We start from the raw sequence: 22,459 nt of genomic DNA on the forward strand, positions 1-22,459 counted from the left end.
CACCAAAGCAGGGACGGAAGAGGGTAATAACCTCTTCGATACAACGCTGTTTCAGCACTGTTTAGGTGCTGTTTTTGGGCTGTTATGTTTCCCGGTTGATGCCAGAATGCAGTAGGACTTTGCTAAAGTCTTCCAGGACATTACAAGGGTTAATTTGGGCTGAAAACAGGTCTGTGCAGAAAATTACAGCAAGCTGAATTGTGATGTTTTGGACTCCATTGGGTAGTCTGATGCCTATGGAAGTGAGCCTGTCAGTTGGGACTCATTCTGAGATGTTATGGAACAGTTTTAGTGCAGTTATGTTGGCAAATTTCTCCCAGAATTTGTAAAACTCAGCTGGTGCAAGTAGAGTGCTTTGTTGCACTCGTGCTTTGTATTTTTTCCAACTTTTTAACAATAAAGAAATACCGCAAGGGGCGCCGGACTTCGGGGCCAATGTATTGTGGAGCGAGGGAGCGAGGATTCTGTGATTGTGTGTCTGAGTAAGTCCAGGTTATTTGTGAATGAATTACCGCTTTATGTGTCCATAGCCCGGTTTTATGGTTCCATTGCCGGGATAGGGTCCTCTTTTCTCTGCAAGAGCCTGGACACGGATTGGATTGGGTGAACAGGAGACACACATAGTGAGGTACAACTGATTACAGGTGAGAAAGAGTACGGTCTCTTTCTTTGGATACAGCATTCCTTTGAGGGCTCCGTAGACAGCATGGCAGATAAGGGAAAAGGAAACCTCCCGGCAGAAGAGAGTTCCTCTTCTACCCGCCGACACCGTAGAGAGATGACAGGTGCCAGAGTGTCAGCATCTGAGCGGACACAGCCATTGTCACAGCCAGCCATGTGAGTAGAAGAACAGGAACAAGAGGATTTATTTCATGCGCAGCTCCTGAGCATGGTTGGTACCTTTGAACAGCTGGTGAAGAATCCCAAGATGAAGAGATATTTGCAGTCAAGGACAGGGGATTCCCAGGCTGAATCATCTCAGCATGCAGTTGAGAGGGCATAGGAACAAGTGCGAAGGATGCCACAGCATGTAGAGCAGACACCAGCAGTGGCAGCTAATCCAGTGCAGCATGTTACACAGGCACAGAATCAGGCAGTTAATGGTCAGGGCAGTAATGCACAAATGGTTCTGCCGACCATTCCTCCTTTGGTTGCTGCCCAACCTGGTTATTTTGGTGGTGGGTCTATTTTCCAGGCCATGGCTAGACCGCCCACAGCTTTGCCAGGTTTGATGCCAAGAGGGTCACCAGGACTGATGCCTACAGAATTTGTGAACCCTCTTTATGCCAACATAGGTGTGTTGCCTGGACTTCAGACACATTTCAGTCCAGTTTTGATGCCTGTAGCACCTGTTAATGTGGCTGAATTTTCTTAGCCTAGTGGACAAAGGGCGGCAAGGACTGGTGCAGAGAAAGTGCAGAAGGATTTACCATTCTTACAGCCGCCAGTCTATGATTACTTGACCCCCAAGAGCAGAGGCATGAAAATCGAATCATGAATGGACAAATGTGTGGCAAGCAACCCGGATCTTTCTTGTTGTGTTCAGATGCGATTCGGACTCATTGCGGATCCGAAACTCTGTTATGGCGATTTTGTACTATCTTCGCCGCCGGGACCCAACTTTGACGCGCTAGGAGAAGTGATTGCAATGCCCAAATCCATGCACGGAGTGATGTGGACATAGAGCAACTTCCCTAGTACAAGTCTGTAAATGGCGAAAATTTCCAACCATGGTCCAAACGGCGCCGAAGAGGCATGAAAATCGAATCATGCATGGACAAATGTGTGACAAGCAACCCGGATCTTTCTTGTTGTGTTCAGATGCGATTTGGACTCATTTCGGATCCGAAACTCTGTTATGGCGATTTTGCACTATCTTCGTCGAGACCTAACTTTGACGCGCTGGGAGAAGTGATTGCGATGCCCAAATCCATGCACGGAGTGATGTGGACATAGAGCAACTTCCCTAGTACAAGTCCGTGTGGTCCGTTCTCTGATGGGGTCCCGGATCCTCAACTTCTAACTGTCCGAATCCGGGTTCTCAAAAAAGATGCACGAGCGTGCCAAATGGAAAAAATTTCCAACCGTGGCCCAATCGGCGCCAAAGAGGCATGAAAATCGAGTCATGCATGGACAAATGTGTGACAAGCAACCCGGATCTTTCTTGTTGTGTTCAGATGCGATTCGGACTCATTTCGGATCCAAAAGGATTACAAAGAAGGTGGTCAAGCAGTCAAGTTTGAGACTTTCAGTGGGATGCAGGACAAATTGAAAGCGCTGACTTTCATTCAGCAGTTTGATGCAGCATTCACTGGAGGCAACTTCACAGAGTCTTCTAAGGTGCGGAAGGCTGCTACTTTCTTGAAAGCTAACGCATTGCAGTGGTGGACCTCACTGTTGATGCAAGGACAGGCACCTGCTACATGGGTCCAATTCAAGCAGCAGTTCTCTTTTGCATGGCTGACAAACACCTTCGAAGTGGATGTGATGACAGCATGGCACAAACTGGATGCAGCTAATTGTGCAAATCTGGAAGAGTACAATAAGAAGTTTTGGGATGCACTCTTGCCGATAACTTCTTACAGGACAGTGCCATTGTCAGAGCAAATAGAGAAGTATTGCTGTGGTTTGCCCAAAGAGATCAGGGATTACTGTATTAAGACCAATGTTTCCAACATGACTCAACTAATTGAGAATGCAAACATGGCTAATGCATTGCTTCAGGGAGGTTCAGGTGGTTTCAAGAGCACAATGAAGAAGGAACCTCAAGGCAAAGGACAGAAGAGGCCACTGTATGGCAAGTCATTTGAAGAGAGAAAGGCATTGATGCAAGCTGGGAAATGTTTCATTTGTGAACAGAAAGGGCATATGGCTGCAAAATGTCCACAACAGCCAGCAAAAGATGCGGAGGATAAACAAGGGCCACCCAAGAAGAAGACAATGCCGAGTGCAGGGTTGATACCTGACATGGTTGGTGACCAGGCATGTGATGATGCGACAGAATTGTGCAGAGCATGGGGTAAAATCAGAGATGCTACAGTGCTGATTTTCTTTGACCTTGGTGCTCGAGCCAACTTTATTTCACCAGCATTGGCAGCCAAGTTGGGAATTCGTGTTGAAGAGATGGGACCAGTTGGACAGGCTGATTTGGCATGCCCTGGGCATTCAGTTCCTGTCACTCCTATACTTGGCAAACTTCCCATGCATATACAGAGTTATGTCGACACAGAGGAGTTTCTTATCATGCCCTTGGAAGGATGTGATGTCCTATTGGGAATTCCATGGTGTCATAGGAAACATGCAGTGTTGGATGCTTTCAACAGGAAAATCACAATTGTACATAGGGACAAGACTCATGTTCTGGATGTGAAGCTGAAAGGAGAGTCTGTCCCAGTTATTTCTGCTTTTTGAACCTGAATTCTGAATGACCTGTACATTTGTATTATATGTTTGGCAATGTACAGTTTTGACATTTGTTGTCAATGACTTAATCAATGAATGAACTTTCAGTGCTTTGAAGTTGTATCTGTTACGCTTCAAATGAATGATTTACATGTTGTGACACTAATAGTACAAGATATATGCTATCGCCCTGTGTTGCATCCGGAAACATGTATTTGAAAGGCTTGAACCTGCGATGGCACAAATGGCAGTGGGGAATCCCTATCATCGCCCCGTGTCATCCGTTGGCAGGAGATACATGCGATGACACTAATCACCTGCGGAATCTTGTGATCGTCCTGTGTCATCCGTTTGCATGTGGACTTGCAATCGAGGTCGCTTGCTTCTTTCAAGAGGGGGGTATGTCACCAGTAGGTGAAACTTTTTGCAGTTGTTTTCTTTATTTACATTTCTTTATAAATATATATTTTTCTTTTCTCTCTCTTTGGTTGCTGTTGTTTTCCCCCGGGATCTCTTGGAAGGGCTTGGGCCATTGCAATGTCAGAATGGGTCAGCCAGTGGGACTTTGGACCAGTGGTTGGCTAAGCCTGAGAACTGCACTAAAAGATGAATGATAGTGTCCAGGACATGGCCACTGAATGAGGGCATAGGCCGGTTTACACTAGTAAGTGGCCGCCACCGAAATGTGAATGTATCTTGAATTCTAAGCAAATTCTGAAGTGACCATAGTGTCAAAGATGGTCTGGAGACCAGAAGGAATGCAGATGACATCATCCCTAAAATCTAGGGAACTGCTATTTTTGGCACTGTCGGAATTGAAAAGTGTTCACATCAGTTTGTGCAGAATGTCAAGGGGACCAAAAGCTGGCAAAGGACTGTTGTGAGAATGTGAACCAGTCAGGAGATTTTTAGCTTGGAAGATTGCATGTGGAAAAGGCTTAAAAATGTGCCAAGTGTCAAATTTATGTGCATTTTCCACATTGAGAAGGGGGAAGCGTGGGATTTTGAGCTGAATGAGGCTCATTTGCAGCCATCATGGTGGTTTGTTGCAGGTTAAGAGCTATTGTGGTGCACTCCCTTGCCCTGCAACTCATGTATTGAGGGTTGAGCTGCTCCCCACAGCCTCTCTCTCTCTCTCTTGCAGACTATGGTAATGCTCTCATCAGATAAAATCAGGTACAGTTGTGTGAATTTCATGCTTATATGCAGAGGCTAGTTGCCTCCTTGAACAGGAACCGGTGTAGTTAGTTCCTACACCAAAGCAGGGACGGAAGAGGGTAATAACCTCTTCGATAGAACGCTGTTTCAGCACTGTTTAGGTGCTGTTTTTGGGCTGTTATGTTGCCTGGTTGATGCCAGAATGCAGCAGGACTTTGCTAAAGTCTTCCAGGACAGTACAAGGGTTAATTTGGGCTGAAAACAGGTCTGTGCAGAAAATTACAGCAAGCTGAATTGTGATGTTTTGGACTCCATTGGGTAGTCTGATGCCTATGGAAGTGAGCCTGTCTCAGTTGGGACTCATTCTGAGATGTTATGGAATAGTTTTAGTGCAGTTATGTTGGCAAATTTCTCCCAGAATTTGTAAAACTCAGCTGGTGCAAGTAGAGTGCTTTGTTGCACTCGTGCTTTGTATTTTTTAACTTTTTAACAATAAAGAAATACCGCAAGGGCGCCGGACTTCGGGGCCAATGTGTTGTTGAGCGAGGGAGCGAGGATTCTGTGATTGTGTGTCTGAGTAAGTCCAGGTTATTTGTGAATGAATTACCGCTTTATGTGTCCATAGCCCAGTTTTATGGTTCCATTGCCGGGATAGGGTCCTCTTTTCTGCAAGAGCCCGGACACGGATTGGATTGGGTGAACAGGAGACACACATAGTGAGGTACAACTGATTACAGGTGAGAAAGAGTACGGTCTCTTTCTTTGGATACAGCATTCCTTTGAGGGCTCCGTAGACAGCATGGCAGATAAGGGAAAAGGAAACCTCCCGGCAGAAGAGAGTTTCTCTTCTACCCGCCGACACCGTAGAGAGATGACAGGTGCCAGAGTGTCAGCATCTGAGCGGACACAGCCATTGTCACAGTCAGCCATGTGAGTAGAAGAACAGGAACAAGAGGATTTATTTCATGCGCAGCTCCTGAGCATGGTTGGTACCTTTGAACAGCTGGTGAAGAATCCCAAGATGAAGAGATATTTGCAGTCAAGGACAGGGGATTCCCAGGCTGAATCATCTCAGCATGCAGTTGAGAGGGCACAGGAACAAGTGCCAAGGATGCCACAGCATGTAGAGCAGACACCAGCAGTGGCAACTAATCCAGTGCAGCATGTTACACAGGCACAGAATCAGGCAGTTAATGGTCAGGGCAGTAATGCACAAATGGTTCTGCCGACCATTCCTCCTTTGGTTGCTGCCCAACCTGGTTATTTTGGTGGTGGGTCTATTTTCCAGGCCATTTCTAGACCGCCCACAGCTTTGCCAGGTTTGATGCCAAGAGGGTCACCAGGACTGATGCCTACAGAATTTGTGAACCCTCTTTATGCCAACATAGGTGTGTTGCCTGGACTTCAGACACATTTCAGTCCAGTTTTGATGCCTGTAGCACCTGTTAATGTGGCTGAATTTTCTCAGCCTAGTGGACAAAGGGCGGCAAGGACTGGTGCAGAGAAAGTGCAGAAGGATTTACCATTCTTACAGCCGCCAGTCTATGATTACTTGACCCCCAAGAGCAGAGGCATGAAAATCGAATCATGAATGGACAAATGTGTGGCAAGCAACCCGGATCTTTCTTGTTGTGTTCAGATGCGATTCGGACTCATTGCAGATCCGAAACTGTGTTATGGCGATTTTGTACTATCTTCGCCGCCGGGACCCAACTTTGACGCGCTAGGAGAAGTGATTGCAATGCCCAAATCCATGCACGGAGTGACGTGGACATAGAGCAACTTCCCTAGTACAAGTCCGTGTGGTCCGTTCTCTGATGGGGTCCCGGATCCTCAACTTCTAACTGTCCGAATCCGGGTTCTCGAAAAAGATGCACGAGCATGCCAAATGGCGAAAATTTCCAACCATGGCCCAAACGGCGCCGAAGAGGCATGAAAATCGAATCATGCATGGACAAATGTGTGACAAGCAACCCGGATCTTTCTTGTTGTGTTCAGATGCGATTTGGACTCATTTCGGATCCGAAACTCTGTTATGGCGATTTTGCACTATCTTCGTCGAGACCTAACTTTGACGCGCTGGGAGAAGTGATTGCGATGCCCAAATCCATGCACGGAGTGATGTGGATATAGAGCAACTTCCCTAGTACAAGTCCGTGTGGTCCGTTCTCTGATGGGGTCCCGGATCCTCAACTTCTAACTGTCCGAATCCGGGTTCTCAAAAAAGATGCACGAGCGTGCCAAATGGAAAAAAATTCCAACCGTGGCCCAATCGGCGCCGAAGAGGCATGAAAATCGAGTCATGCATGGACAAATGTGTGACAAGCAACCCGGATCTTTCTTGTTGTGGTCAGATGCGATTCGGACTCATTTCGGATCCAAAAGGATTACAAAGAAGGTGGTCAAGCAGTCAAGTTTGAGACTTTCAGTGGGATGCAGGACAAATTGAAAGCGCTGACTTTCATTCAGCAGTTTGATGCAGCATTCACTGGAGGCAACTTCACAGAGTCTTCTAAGGTGCGGAAGGCTGCTACTTTCTTGAAAGCTAACGCATTGCAGTGGTGGACCTCACTGTTGATGCAAGGACAGGCACCTGCTACATGGGTCCAATTCAAGCAGCATTTCTCTTTTGCATGGCTGACAAACACCTTCGAAGTGGATGTGATGACAGCATGGCACAAACTGGATGCAGCTAATTGTGCAAATCTGGAAGAGTACAATAAGAAGTTTTGGGATGCACTCTTGCCGATAACTTCTTACAGGACAGTGCCATTGTCAGAGCAAATAGAGAAGTATTGCTGTGGTTTGCCCAAAGAGATCAGGGATTACTGTATTAAGACCAATGTTTCCAACATGACTCAACTAATTGAGAATGCAAACATGGCTAATGCATTGCTTCAGGGAGGTTCAGGTGGTTTCAAGAGCACAATGAAGAAGGAACCTCAAGGCAAAGGACAGAAGAGGCCACTGTATGGCAAGTCATTTGAAGAGAGAAAGGCATTGATGCAAGCTGGGAAATGTTTCATTTGTGAACAGAAAGGGCATATGGCTGCAAAATATCCACAACAGCCAGCAAAAGATGCGGAGGATAAACAAGGGCCACCCAAGAAGAAGACAATGCCGAGTGCAGGATTGATACTTGACATGGTTGGTGACCAGGCATGTGATGATGCGACAGAATTGTGCAGAGCATGGGGTAAAATGAGAGATGCTACAGTGCTGATTTTCTTTGACCCTGGTGCTCGAGCCAACTTTATTTCACCAGCATTGGCAGCCAAGTTGGGAATTCGTGTTGAAGAGATGGGACCAGTTGGACAGGCTGATTTGGCATGCCCTGGGCATTCAGTTCCTGTCACTCCTATACTTGGCAAACTTCCCATGCATATACAGAGTTATGTCGACACAGAGGAGTTTCTTATCATGCCCTTGGAAGGATGTGATGTCCTATTGGGAATTCCATGGTGTCATAGGAAACATGCAGTGTTGGATGCTTTCAACAGGAAAATCACAATTGTACATAGGGACAAGACTCATGTTCTGGATGTGAAGCTGAAAGGAGAGTCTGTCCCAGTTATTTCTGCTTTTTGAACCTGAATTCTGAATGACCTGTACATTTGTATTATATGTTTGGCAATGTACAGTTTTGACATTTGTTGTCAATGACTTAATCAATGAATGAACTTTCAGTGCTTTGAAGTTGTATCTGTTACGCTTCAAATGAATGATTTACATGTTGTGACACTAATAGTACAAGATATATGCTATCGCCCTGTGTTGCATCCGGAAACATGTATTTGAAAGGCTTGAACCTGCGATGGCACAAATGGCAGTGGGGAATCCCTATCATCGCCCCGTGTCATCCGTTGGCAGGAGATACATGCGATGACACTAATCACCTGCGGAATCTTGTGATCGTCCTGTGTCATCCGTTTGCATGTGGACTTGCAATCGAGGTCGCTTGCTTCTTTCAAGAGGGGGGTATGTCACCAGTAGGTGAAACTTTTTGCAGTTGTTTTCTTTATTTACATTTCTTTATAAATATATATTTTTCTTTTCTTTCTCTTTGGTTGCTGTTGTTTTCCCCCGGGATCTCTTGGAAGGGCTTGGGCCATTGCAATGTCAGAATGGGTCAGCCAGTGGGACTTTGGACCAGTGGTTGGCTAAGCCTGAGAACTGCACTAAAAGATGAATGATGGTGTCCAGGACATGGCCACTGAATGAGGGCATAGGCCGGTATACACTAGTAAGTGGCCGCCACCGAAATGTGAATGTATCTTGAATTCTAAGCAAATTCTGAAGTGACCATAGTGTCAAAGATGGTCAGGAGACCAGAAGGAATGCAGATGACATCATCCCTAAAATCTAGGGAACTGCTATTTTTGGCAGTGTCGGAATTGAAAAGTGTTCACATCAGTTTGTGCAGAATGTCAAGGGGACCAAAAGCTGGCAAAGGACTGTTGTGAGAATGAGAACCAGTCAGGAGATTTTTAGCTTGGAAGATTGCATGTGGAAAAGGCTTAAAAATGTGCCAAGTGTCAAATTTATGTGCATTTTCCACATTGAGAAGGGGGAAGCGTGGGATTTTGAGCTGAATGAGGCTCATTTGCAGCCATAATGGTGGTTTGTTGCAGGTTAAGAGCTATTGTGGTGCACTGCCTTGCCCTGCAACTCATGTATTGAGGGTTGAGCTTGCTCTCATCAGATAAAATCAGGTACAGTTGTGTGAATTTCATGCTTATATGCAGAGGCTAGTTGCCTCCTTGAACAGGAACCGGTGTAGTTAGTTCCTACACCAAAGCAGGGACGGAAGAGGGTAATAACCTCTTCGATACAACGCTGTTTCAGCACTGTTTAGGTGCTGTTTTTGGGCTGTTATGTTGCCCGGTTGATGCCAGAATGCAGTAGGACTTTGCTAAAGTCTTCCAGGACAGTACAAGGGTTAATTTGGGCTGAAAACAGGTCTGTGCAGAAAATTACAGCAAGCTGATTTGTGATGTTTTGGACTCCATTGGGTAGTCTGATGCTTATGGAAGTGAGCCTGTCAGTTGGGACTCATTCTGAGATGTTATGGAACAGTTTTAGTGCAGTTATGTTGGCAAATTTCTCCCAGAATTTGTAAAACTCAGCTGGTGCAAGTAGAGTGCTTTGTTGCACTCGTGCTTTGTATTTTTTCCAACTTTTTAACAATAAAGAAATACCGCAAGGGGCGCCGGACTTCGGGGCCAATGTGTTGTTGAGCGAGGGAGCGAGGATTCTGTGATTGTGTGTCTGAGTAAGTCCAGGTCATTTGTGAATGAATTACCGCTTTATGTGTCCATAGCCTGGTTTTACGGAGTCGGGGTGCTCTATGTCCAGTCTGTCTAGGTCTCCTCCTGGCTCTCAATTCCTCTGCTCTCTGTGCGGTCATCCCACGTGGTACATCAGCTGGCACTGGCATAGCTCTCTGGAAGAAATCTGTGAGCTGGGACTGTCTCCCACCCCTAGTGGGAGCGGGTGTCTGGAGGAGTCTCTCTCGAGAACTATGAAGCTCTAGTAGTAGTCTGCCAAGCTGTCGCTGGTCCGAGGCCTCCATCAACTGATGTAGTGAAGAGTGCTCCTCAAACAATCCTGCAGATCTATCTCTGACCCCCTGGTGGGCTCTACATCTACATACAAAGTGATCCTCAGTCTTCACCTCCTCGCGGCACAATCTGCATATCCGCTCAGCTCTAGGAACCCATGCCGCTCTCCCAGCCTCTATCTCTAGTTGATGTGATGAGACTCGTAGCTGTCCAATAGCAACGTGAGAGCTGTGTGGCATGTATACATCCATGTACCGCGGTCGATGTATAAACCCATCCCCCTGAGATGCTCATAAAGTGGTCTCTGTAATACAGCATCTTCGGTGGTAGTGGGCTCTGTGGTCTGTCCATGTCTCCTGTATGTAGTGCTGCCATATGTCCTGTCTCATCACTCTGTTCCTCTCATTGAGAGAGAGGTAACCCCGTGGAGCAGACTGGTCATACTGAAAAGGTGGCAACCGCTCAATGTCTATACCATCCCACTGTAGCATCTGTGCATACCAAGATCCAGTGTGTCCAGCCTCGGCCAGCTGTCTGGATGCCTCAAAAGCTCGGCGGGATAATCTCTCCATGGGCATCTCCCTCATCTTGTATATAAAGGAGATCGTCTGGAACAATGCCTCCACTGCCATAGGTGGTGCAGCAAACTCAGCTCGAACAATGTCGTGCGGGACAGATGGTTTGCTACGTATCATCCTCGAGAGCATCAAGATCTGTGGTCTCTCCAGCTGTACCCATGTGGAGGTTGCAAGCCCTGGTGCCCAAACCGCTGCTGCATACATCAAGGCTGGTGTCACTAATGTATCAAAGAGCCACCCCTTCGTGCAGGGTTCCTGAAAATGTGCCTGATGGCACTGACGCTCAAGGCCAGCAAGAGCTGCATACCCCCGGGTCACTCTGTCTCGGACTGCCTGAGCCATGGAGAAGCGTCCAGCTGAGCTAGTAAATGTGATGCCAAGGTAAACATAAGAGCTCACCACCTCGACCCGCCCTCTTGCTAATGTGAGAGTAGTGTGGCTCCTGACTGCGGGTGAAGTGTGGAAGATCATAACCTTGGTTTTCCCAAGGTTCACTGTGAGCCCCTGCTGTGCGTAGAAGTCATCAAGAGCCACAAGGTGTCTTTGAAGCCCAACCTGCGTGTCGGATACCAAGACGATGTCATCAACATAAAGCATAACATGGACAGTAATACCTGATAGCTCAACCCCAGAGCCTCCTCCCTGTGTGATGTAATCGACCACCTCATTAATATAGAGCCCAAAGAGCGTGGGGGAGAGCGGGCACCCCTGCTTCACACCAATGGTGCTAGCAACTATGTCGGACAAGCCTCCTGGGCATCGGACTCTCCCAAAGACCTGCTCATATAGCCTGTGTATGCCCCACATCATGTTTGAAGGTATGCCTAGTGTCTGTAGATAGTCGCCGAAAGAGGCGCTCTTTGGGCACAGTATCAAATGCCTTGCGGAAATCCACAAAGCAACAATAGAGCCGTTGCCTCTGTGCCTTGGCCTGATCAATCAGGCACCTCAATGTAAAAATGTGGTCGATGGTCGAGAAGGCTCGACGGAAGCCTGCCTGGCGTGCTGCTTTCAATCCCCCAACCTCTGCATGAGTGCTCAGCTCTGCCTCCAAAACTGCCCCGTATAGTTTGGCCAATATATGGCCAATCATGATGGTCCTGTAGTTCCCGGGGTCTAGTACATCTCCCGCTTTATGGATCGGCACAATAGTGTGCATCGTCCACTCAGCCGGAAACCCCTCTGACAGAGCTCTATTGAAGAGATGAGCAAGAAATGGTGCCAATGTATCAATAGCATAGATGAGATGCTCTCCCTATAATCCGGTATGATCTGCCGCCCGTCCATGTTGGAGTCGGCATATGGCCCTCCTAACCATAGGTGGGGTGAAGAATGTGGAGACTCTGGAGCATGGCTCTGTGGGCTGTGGTATAGGGGGCTGTGCAGGCACATCATAAAGTCTCTCTGCATATGTCTGCCAGGTCTGAGGATCGGCAATAGGTGTGGGAGGACGGGGCTCTCTGAGTCTCCTCCAAGCAGCAGCAGCATCTCTGCTCATGAGCATGTGATATGTGTCCGAGTACTGAGCCTCCTCATAAGCTCGCCGCTTACGGTGGGTGAGAGTATGCATCCTCCTACCTGCCTGCCCCCGGGTGATCTCCCCGCGAGCCCTCTGCACTCGGAGACTGCGGTAAAGGTTTCTGCACTCATCATCATACCATCGGTTCTGGGGCATGCTCCCAGATGTAGGTGGCCGTCCTGTCTGTATGTGGTATGGGAAACTCCTCGCGGCTGCGGAGTGCAGTACATGTGAGAGCTGGGAGGTGAGCATGGCCATGGGTGTCGATGGATCTAAGGCAAATAGCTGATCATGAACATGATAGTCGTACACCTCAGCTAGGTCCTGAGTGAAGTGAAAAATAGTGCGTGGTGGCTGTATGATGGGTGGGTGGGTCTCCAATAAGCTCCTGAAAGTGAGGGATAGGTATGTATGATCCGCCCCAATGGGGCATGGTGGTACGGTGAAGTGAGACACCATATCTGCTGCCTCCCGGGATCCCATCACATAATCCACTGTACTATTGCCGCCTCCCACTGGAAAGCAAGTCAACCCACCTGAATCTGGCCACTGAGTCATCCCGTTATAAATAACGAGATGGTGTCGGGCCCCAAGCTCCAGCAAATGTTGCCCATATCCAGTGCTGTCAGCTCCTCCATCAGCGGAGATCCCAGGGGATCCTCAAAGTCATAGATCTCGCACTATCTGCTCTGAGCTCCGTGCATTGAAGTCCCCCATCAAGAAGACTTCTCCCAGTGTCGAATAGTGTAAGATCTCCTCAGATAAGACAGAGTATGGAGACTCACTAGCCTCTCCTCCACCCGGCTCCTCGGTGGTGGCAAACCGCGACCCCTTCAGAGGAAAGTAGCAAAGGGCGATATAAATCCATCTGGTCTCCGAGAGGCGTAAGCTAATCCACATGTATCTCGCCTCCGAGTCTCATGCTACGACTCGAACATGCTCATGTAACCCATGCCTGAAAAGCACTGCAATACCTCCTGAACCTCGGGAGGTGGCCTGTCTCATCCCCTGTCGGTGAGCTGACTCCCACTGATAACCCTCAACCCGTGGTAAGCCCCTCTCCGGGCTCTCATGTGTCTTTGTCATCAAGATGATATCCCGGTCCTCCATCACCTCCTCAAGTCTCCCTGGATGTGTCCATAGGACTCCATTACAGTTCCAGATTGCTATGTGTATCTCTATGTCTTCATGTTGTTTCCTCCGTGTCTCATAGGCCAGATGGCGCTATTCGACCCTCTTCCCATCAATGTAGATGTGACCATCCCTATAATGTGCCTTCTTCCCTTCTTTGCGTGCCGCCTTGTTCTTCGGCATGCATAATCTTCTGTGCTCCAGTTGCATTCATGTGAGGTCATCATCGAAGTAGATGGGGTCCCTTGGCAAGCTCCTCAAGATAGCCCGTCTTCTCATAAAGCTCATCCTACTCTCCTCGTCCGGGAACTGTAGCACTAAGGCCTTGCCTTTGGTGGAGTCCTTTGGGGTTGTCCTCCATACTCTAGTGAATGGGAGCGGCTCATCCTCCTTTAGTCCTAGCTTGGTACATAGGTTCCGCCCGTCAATCTCGGGCGTGGAGGTAGTGCTCTCTGGTATCCCTGTGACTCGGATGTTGAGGCGCCGGATCCGTCGCATCTTCTCTTCATCAAGAGTAGAGTGCATCATGTGTACATCTTCTTGTACCTCCTTCTTGATGTTCTTCTTCATCACTTGTACATCTTCTTGCACCTCCTTTTTGATGTTCTTCTTCATCACTTCTACCCTTCCTTCGCAGGCCGCCTCCATTTTCCCCTCGATTGTGTGGGTGAGGGTTTTGGTGATCTCTTCTTTGATTGCCTCTTTGTCCACCTCAAGAGTCTCTCCTTCCTCCCGTGGACGATCGCGTAAGGATGCCACTTCGCCCTTCAAAAGGTTGATTTCCTCCTGCATGGCGAGCTTTTCCTTCTCCCACTCCTCTTGCATGGTAAGCTTCTCTTCCTTCCATATTTCGGCTTCGGCCTCCAGCTTCCCCATGCGCGTCAATAAGTCCTTCTTGATGGCGGTGATGGTGCTGTCCAATGTCTTCTTCTGGTCCTTGATAAGATCCCTAAGGATATGATCAAGCTGGCTGATTTTGTCATCTACAGACCCTCCCATTGTAGAGGGAGGGAATGTTTGAAAGGAGCAGGTAAATATGTGGGAGAGAGAGAGAAATGAAATGAAATGAAATGTTATATTAACGTCTTCAAAAGGCCAAAGTGACCTATGAGACCAAAGTTACAACCATGTGACATCTGATACATTGTCTGGAAAAGAAAAGAAAGAACTGAAGGTAAGTATCTAGCCCTACAATACATCAGTAAAAAGGGAGAGAGTCTAGAGAGAGAGAGAGAGAGAGAGAGAGAGAGAGAGAGTGAACGTTTGGAACGTTTCAAACGTTTGGATCCTATCCAGTGTTGCATAGAAACGCGTTTCATACAGTTTCAAAACGTACGAAACGTTTCGAAACGTTTCGTACAGTATGAAACGCGTTTCATACATCATGCAGTTTTTAAAAACCTTAAAAAACGTTTTCTTTCGTGGATTCGTACGGCGCAGTTTATCACGCTTCCCAGTGGCCGCCGCCTGTGAGTTCGCCGATTTGTGTGCCATCCTTCGATTCCTTCCATCGCTTGTGTCGACCCCCTGCTCCTTGGTGTCCTTGGGCCTTGTGGAGGTCTTCCAAAGGGGTAATGTCATGTTTTGCTTTAAGTTGGTTTTCTCTGCACAACTCACAAAACAGCACACTTTTTTCTCTTCCATCAATATTTATGGCATATCTTCCACGGTCCACCCTTGCTCTATTGAGATTAGTTTATGTTATGTGTCGCACTTGCAGGGCCAACAATCTGCATTTATCCCCGCCTTGTAGGATGCCTCGAACAGGTGATTCTCTTTGGAACAATGTCACCTTCGAGTCTAGATATGGTGGCTCAGGCTCCGGAAAGTGGAAATGCAACTTTTGTGCTGATAAGCACCATGGCAGTGTCACCAGGTTGAAGGCACATTTGTCACAAACAAAGGGTTTTGGCATTGGGCCATGTAAGCATGTGCCACAAGAAATCTATGATAGCCTCAAGGCTTGGAAGGCCATGCAGCTAGGTATCCCCCTTGAGGATATCCCCAATCTGGGAGAGCCTGAAGCACGTCAAAGTGTCTCCAAGAGGACTCGCAGTATCAGAGAGGAAGATACCAGTGGTGAGGTTGCAGGTGGTGTTGCAGGGTTCTAGCTCGGCACCTCGAGCCAAAAGAACTAGTCTTCCAGTGTTCAAGAAAGGACATGTACAGGCAGGGATGCAAAAGGCTGCCATGAAAGAGGCAACGAGGGAGTTCATGAAGTTGTTTATTCAATGTGGATTATCCTTCCACATTGTCCGGACTCCTCGATGGAAGAAGGCAATGAGAGCTCTCTCCCGCATTGGGTGTGAGTGGGATGGCCCCTCCTACGAGACATTGCGCACTACTGAGCTTCGCAAGGAGCAACTGGCTGTGGAGATGGAGATGGAGCCTCTCAAGGCCACTTGGGCAAAGTATGGTTGTACTTTGCTTTGTGATGGATGGACAGATGCGCGGAAGAGAAATGTGTACAACATTCTTGTGTCCTCCTGCAAAGGCACAATGTTCATTCGTGCCATAGATGCATCGGTGCCAGGGATAGTGGTTACAGGGGAGTTCATTATGTCCCACATGCGCCAGGCAATCAATGAAATTGGGCCTGATAACATTGTGCAGGTGATCACAGACAATGGGTGCAATTGTGTATCCATGGGCAGGATGTTAGAGGAGGAGTTCCCCAAGATTGTGTGGACACCTTGTGCAGCACACAGCCTTGACTTGATGATTGAGGATGTGGGAAAGCTTGATTGGGTGAGCCATGTATTTTCAGCTGCATCTACCATGGTGAACTTTGTCACAAAGAGGCCAATAGTGATCTTGAGCTTCTAAAGCTCTCCAAAACTTGGTTTGCATATATGTTTATTGTGGTGGAGAGACTAGTGAGAGTGCGACACGGCTTATCACGCACTGTTGTGTGTCGTGAATGGACAGCATGGGAGGACAAGGATGAGCCCAAGTCTATAGCATTCTCTCGTATGGTCATGAGAGATACTTGGTGGCAGGATGCAGAGGGACTTGTGAAGGCACTTCAGCCCATGTATAGTGTCCTTCGGCTCACAGACATGGAGGGAAGTACCAATGGGCTGCTTTATGAGTTCATGGACAGAATTGGTGAAGCTCTCAATGATTTCACTACCTTGTCGCGTGACAGGTGCTCACCCTTGGGCTTTAACTTTAGTCTTTGAGTTATTTTATAAATCTTGATCTCTTATGTATGTCACATGTTACATGTAGAGTTCAAGGTATTAAGGAGATCTGGAATCGGCGTTGGGATTGGTTTCATAGGCCAATCCATGCTGTTGCTCACATTTTGCATCCCCTTTGGAGGAATGAGGAGCAATACCTCAATGAGGAGCTAGAGTCAGGATGGATCGAGTACATTACCAAGTTGGTGGGAGTGGGAGGTGATATACAGCTGATGAGAAAGCTAGAGGATGAGCTTCTCATTTACCGCAACGGTAGCCATATGTTTGGGCGAGCTACTGCATTGCTTAGGGAGACACAGTTGGAGCCAGTGTCTTGGTGGGAGAAATACGGTATTGGGACACCCAACTTGGTAAGGTTTCTTGATTCTTGAATCTTGTATCTTTGTCTCGGACTCTCGTGAGTCCTACTCTTTCAAAATCTACATTCAAATGCTACTCTCTTTTTGACTCTAACTTAACATTCTTTTTTGTACAATGTAGAGACGGATTGCACTGAGAGTTCTCTCCCAGGATTGCAGTTCAGGGCCTTGTGAGAGAAACTGGAGTACATGGGCTCTTTTTCACACGAAAAAGAGAAATAGACTCTCCTCAGCACAATTGGAGAGGCTTGTCTTTTGTCATTGCAATCTCCGATTGCTAGAACAAAAGGGTCATCCCATTGAGCCTCGCCAAGTGAATCCAGATAAGATTGATATCATGAAGTGCAAGGAGATTCCCGACATTCCTCAGGAGGAGAGAGACATCTATTCTATGCTCTATGAGGAGATCATGGCTCCGGCTCGCACTACACGATCTTCTCGAGAGGCTAGTACTAGTGGTGCACCTACACCTCTAGAGGATGAGGCCTTTGAGGACTCGGCTATCGGCAGTGACTTTGAGAGTGAGGCTGCAGAGGCAGAAGATGCAGATGAGGATGAGCATGAAGATGCAGATAGTAGCTAGCAGCTGCCAGTATCATTTTATTTGGACATGTTATTTAGTTTGAACTTTGGACATGTTATTTATTTTGATCTTGGATTTTGAGTCATGACTCATCACCCACGTGGTGATGCTTTTGATTTTTGTTTAGTCATCAGTGATCACCCACGTGATTTGTGATATCATCATATCTTACATGTATTTTGTTTTTATTGAAATGAATTCAGTGTGGTCTCTTATAAGTTATGTCAACAGTTTTTTCTTTTGTATATTTCAAGTAAAAAATATACATGTTTTTTCTGTTTTGTATGAAACCTTTTTGTACCCGTTTCTTACCTTTTATGAAACATTTCAAAACGTATGAAACCCGTTTCATACCTGTCGTTTCTGAAACGCCTGGCAACTATGATCCTATCCAAACTGCGTTTGGATGCATCCTTGGTCGCCTACAGCTTATGCATAGTCACAAGAAACGTTTCGAGGTTTTTTTCGTTTCGAAGTTTTTGGGGTTTTGTTTCGAAAGGTTTCGTCCCTTGGCTAAGAAACCGTGAGGTTTTGAAAAATCGATAATTTCATAAAGTATAAATACTTAAAAGAACTTATAGTAGCCATGTAAAAACAGTGTAATGATGAAAAAATGATCTCTTCTCACTCATCTCGGGGAACCATCCTTATTTTGGTGAGGCATTATGGCAATTTTGCTTGATTAGATGCCACAAGTGGTTCAATCAAGGACTCTTACGAAATTGAAGAAGAGAAGGTAGAAATTGGGAAAGAGTTAAGACATTGAAGGGAGAAAAAGGGGAAAGGAGAGAGGAGGAGAAGAGAAAAAGAGCAAGGGAGAAGAAGAGGAGAGAAGAAGAGAATGAAGGAAGTAGCAGAAGATAGAAAAGGGAAGGAGGGAGGCAAGAGAAGAAGAGGGAAGGAAGGTGATGAGAAGGATATGGAAGAAAAGCAAAAATAAAAAATCCCATAAAAATAAAGGGGTGAAAAATAACAAAACTTGAAATTTGGGTAAAACTGTCGTATTGGAGAGATTTCGAGGTTTTTAAAAACTGTTTTGAAGTTTCAAGGTTTCAAGGTTTCAAGGTTTCGAAAGCTAGAAACAGTTTTTTTTGTTACTATGAGCTTATGCACAGTTTTGCTCAACTTTTGGTCGCTTTGTCCTTGTGTTTCGTGGTCAATCAGTCAGTTTGTCTGCTCAGTCTTGTGGACACAGTTCAACTTGTATTCAGTTCTTGAGAAAAAATAAAGCAAATACTCTTGCTTGCAGGGGTGGGTCCCTTCAGTGAGTAATTTGGGACCCAATGTAGTGTTGTCTAGACTACACCTTTCAAATTCATGTATGCTGCCTAAAGGATTGCTAAAGACTCACAAAACTCAAGTTTAAAGAAGGCCTCGTTGTTTCACGCGGTCCTAGCTTGGCATATGCTACATTGGTATCAAAGCCTGGTCAACCTGACAACCTACCCTGAATGCTTCGATCCCTGCGAATGATAGTAGGCTCAGGTAAAACCTTCAACGATCGTGAAGGTGTCCTACCTCCAATCAAGAATGGACGCATACTGGTGGAACCACTGAATCCCAAGGATCGTGTCGCACCCAAGATGGGGTGAGACAATGAAATCCCTCTAAAACTGAGCCTTCTGGACTGTGAAGGCAAAATGTTGAGCTTTTGGGTGATATGGGTATGCAGGCCGGGAGTGAACTTGTCCACGTCCAAATGATAAGGCACTAGGCACATCTCATCTTGGTTGCCAACTACGGAGCGATGGCATCTTCTGAACCGCCCATGTTGAAGAGAACAACAAATTGTTGCCCCTTCGCTGTGCCATAAGCTTTAATAAGACCTTTCTGACGCTCCTCAACTCCGCCCTCCTGCTTATCATCGAATACCACTGTGGGTATCGTGTTCAAAGCGGGCAAGAGCTGAACATCATTGGTGGTTTAGGGCGGGGGTGGAGGAGGTGGTACAGCTGCGGCGGTAGCCACTGTAGAGGCTGGTTGTTTACCTTTTTCCACTTGCCATTTGGTACAATCCTTCTTTGCATGTTCCGTGTGGTGGCAGAAAAAACAACGGTTCTCTTTGAAGTACTGATCCATCTCATCTGACTGTAAGAATCCTCCGGTAAGGCCCTCCTTGATCTTTTCTTCAGGGGTCTTCTTGGGTCCATCTTGTCACTCCTTCCAAGCAGAAGAGCTATTTTGCCCCTTCTTCTTCTGGACTTTGTTGTTGGGAGCCTCCTTACCTGCCTGTTGGTTAGATGCCTGGTTCTGTTGCTGCTGCTAAGTTTTGGGGGTGACTGGAGCAGTCTTGGGCTTGCCTCCATTGAGCAGCATCTTGTGGTTCTGTGCAAGAGTCAAAGCCCTATCATAACTCTGGGGTTCGAAGTTTCGAACGGGGAACCGAATGTTTAGATCCAATCCCCGAATGAACTACTTCAGCTTCTCCTCCTCGGACTTCCCCAACTGTTAAGCTGATGTGATCACTTTGTTGGAGTATGTGAGCACAAGGGAACCATTCTGGGTGAGTTTGTAGAACTTGTCTTCGAGATTCGTCATGTACTGCGAAGGTAGAAACTTAAGTCTTCAGATTGGACACAAAGGTGTCCCAATCATAGTCCGGTAAGCCAATGTAAGAATCTGTGTTCAAATAGGACCAATGTTGCCACCAAGTGACTACATCACCTATGAGGTGCGGAGCCGCCAAATGGACTTTACCTTGGGTGTCTGTGATCTTGGAGAGTGGAAAATGGGCAACAAACTGGTCAATAAACTGGGTCACAACCAAATGATTGCACTTGTTGTTGTACTTGAAGCAGTTCGATGACGGTTGTCGAGGCTATGGCTGGGGTTGCTGGGGTTGTGGAGGACTGAGAAGGGTGGAAAGAAGTTACTAGAATCTGGAGTGTCTGTTGGAACTAGTCCCTCAAGTCTTCTTGGGCCTGTTGCTCATGGTTCGCCTTTGCTTCAAGCTCTGCCCGCAGTTGCTCCTCTTCGGCCTTGCGTTTGGCTCTCTCTACCAACTGTTCGGCCAATCTTGCTTCACGGTCTCGCTCTTCTTTTTATGTCATCCATCGACACCACTGTTCCATTGAGGAACTTTGTTCTCTGGGTGTCTCTTGCTGGGCTAAGGTTGCCTGTAATTCTGCGAGTTTTTTTTCCATTTGGACTCTTTCGAGTTGAATCTGGAGTTGCCTTATCTGCTCCTTTAACTTCTAGTTGTCTTTGTCTTCTTTTTGCGGAAGCATTTCTTCGAATGGTTCTTCTTTAGTGTTGTCTTCGGAGCTTGATGCCATGGTGGATGGGCAAGTGGTTTTTCCCGATCTCAGCTTTACCATCCATACAATTCTCTCACTCTATTCCGCTCATTTCCCACCTCTAGCCTTCAGGCCAGTAGAGCTATTAGAAAGGGAGTTGAGTGTGCGATGATCTATGTCCGCTCACAGCAGATATCGACATCCACTGCGACTCCTTTAGAGCCCCAAATGACAAGACTCTTCCAGCAGTTTCACCATCGTATCGATTTGGTTCCTGGAGTTGAGTCACCTGGTAAGTTTCCGTATCGCCTTTCCAAGGCGTTGGATGTTGAGTTGGAGATGCAACTAGTGCAGTTGCTTAGGTCTGATTTCATGAGGCCTTCATCCTCTTCATTTGCTACATCGATTCTTTTTGTGTAGAAGAAAGATAAGAGTGCACGTCTCTGTGTGGATTACCGAGCCTTGAACAAGTTGACAATCAAGAATAAGTTCCCCATGCCAAGGATAGAGTACATCCTTGAAAGACTCAATGGTGCTAAGTATTTCACCAAGATCAACCTCAAAAGTGGCTACAATCAAGTCAGAATTTTCGAAGCCAATATCCCAAAGACGGCTTTTCGAAGAGAACGAGGTCATTACGAGTTCGTGGTCATGCCTTTTGGTTTGACCAATTCACCAACAACGTTCAACAAGATGATGTCTGGAGTCTTTGCCATACTTATTAGTCTGTCTTCATTTCTTGGATGACATTCTTATTTTTTCTGCCCCTACAGAACAGCACGAGAAGGATGTGCAGAAGGTCTTGTAGATTTTGCGAGATAACGAACTCCACCTCAAGATTACTGAGATGGATGATGTCATGGCCAAAGTGCAAGAACTCAAGAAGATCCGTCAACAAGCCATCTTGGGTGTCCAAATTCCCGATGATGACTTTGTCATGCAAACTTCCTCCATCTTATCAATCCTTTAAGGATACCATTGCCTTTTCGCCCTGTTCTTCCCCCAATGGATGCGGTGATTGGCATGCTTCAGGACAAGCTAGATCTCATGAAGATCTTCGACTCTTCTCCTACTGAGCTAGCTTTTTCAGCCAAAGGGAAGCGCAAGTGTCAACCCAAAGGAGGTAATAAAAATGGCGGCAAATCCAAGGAGTTTGCTTCAGGCTCCAAGGATAAAGATAAAGGAAAAGAAAAGGGAAAATCTACGGAGAGGAAATGCCACTACTGTGGGTTGGCAGAGCCCTGTCCTGCGTGGCGTGTGGAAGTTCTCCTCCCCCCCCCCCCCCCCCCCCCATGTCCCTTTTACCCTCCGGGAGCCTCTCCAAGTGATGCACCTCTTCGAAAGGACACATCTTTTGAAACATGCCCTTTCACATTGAAATGACCTTTTTCTTTTAAAAAAAAGTGATCCTGGACTTTTTTTTTAAAAAAAACCTAACCATTGGGCGCCCTCTCCTTCATCAAAAAACGAAAAAAAAAAATCAGCCCCCCTCTTTGACACGCGAGCATCCCTCTTCTCCTCGCGGGAAATTCAGCCCCGTCCTCCATGGTGATGGCGCTCCTTTTGTATGGCTTCTTGGGCCTTCTCTTCGTGCTCGTTGGCATCCAAAAACCCTAAAAATCAGAATACTGCATTGCTGTCCAGAAAATTCAGCGGTGAAGAAAAAAAAGAAGAAATCGATTTTCAGCATCGGAAAGGCCTCTACTACGCCCCTCTTGTCTCCGGCAAT

The 22,459-nt window shown here is 46.8% G+C and overlaps 2 protein-coding genes and 2 pseudogenes across 2 annotated transcripts in view; all 4 read left to right on the forward strand.

Moving 5' to 3' along the window:
* LOC147602846 (histone-binding protein MSI1-like) overlaps positions 1–22,459 on the forward strand; it is a 75,281-nt gene that overhangs the window by 37,476 nt on the left and 15,346 nt on the right. The gene's annotated exons all lie outside the window — the stretch shown is intronic.
* On the forward strand, positions 1,019–2,660 carry LOC147602847 (uncharacterized; annotated as a pseudogene).
* LOC147602848 (uncharacterized) lies at positions 5,505–7,397 on the forward strand (annotated as a pseudogene).
* LOC147602849 (uncharacterized) lies at positions 7,441–17,494 on the forward strand. Its single transcript, XM_086797186.1, has 3 exons — positions 7,441–7,529; positions 16,581–16,902; positions 17,033–17,494. The coding sequence occupies exons 1-3, from the start codon at positions 7,441–7,443 to the stop codon at positions 17,492–17,494; spliced, it is 873 nt and encodes a 290-aa protein (XP_086653312.1).

This window comes from Cibotium barometz, chromosome 65, assembly GCF_041138505.1.
Source record: "Cibotium barometz isolate CiBa-2024 chromosome 65, ASM4113850v1, whole genome shotgun sequence".
Taxonomy (NCBI): Eukaryota; Viridiplantae; Streptophyta; class Polypodiopsida; order Cyatheales; family Cibotiaceae; genus Cibotium; species Cibotium barometz.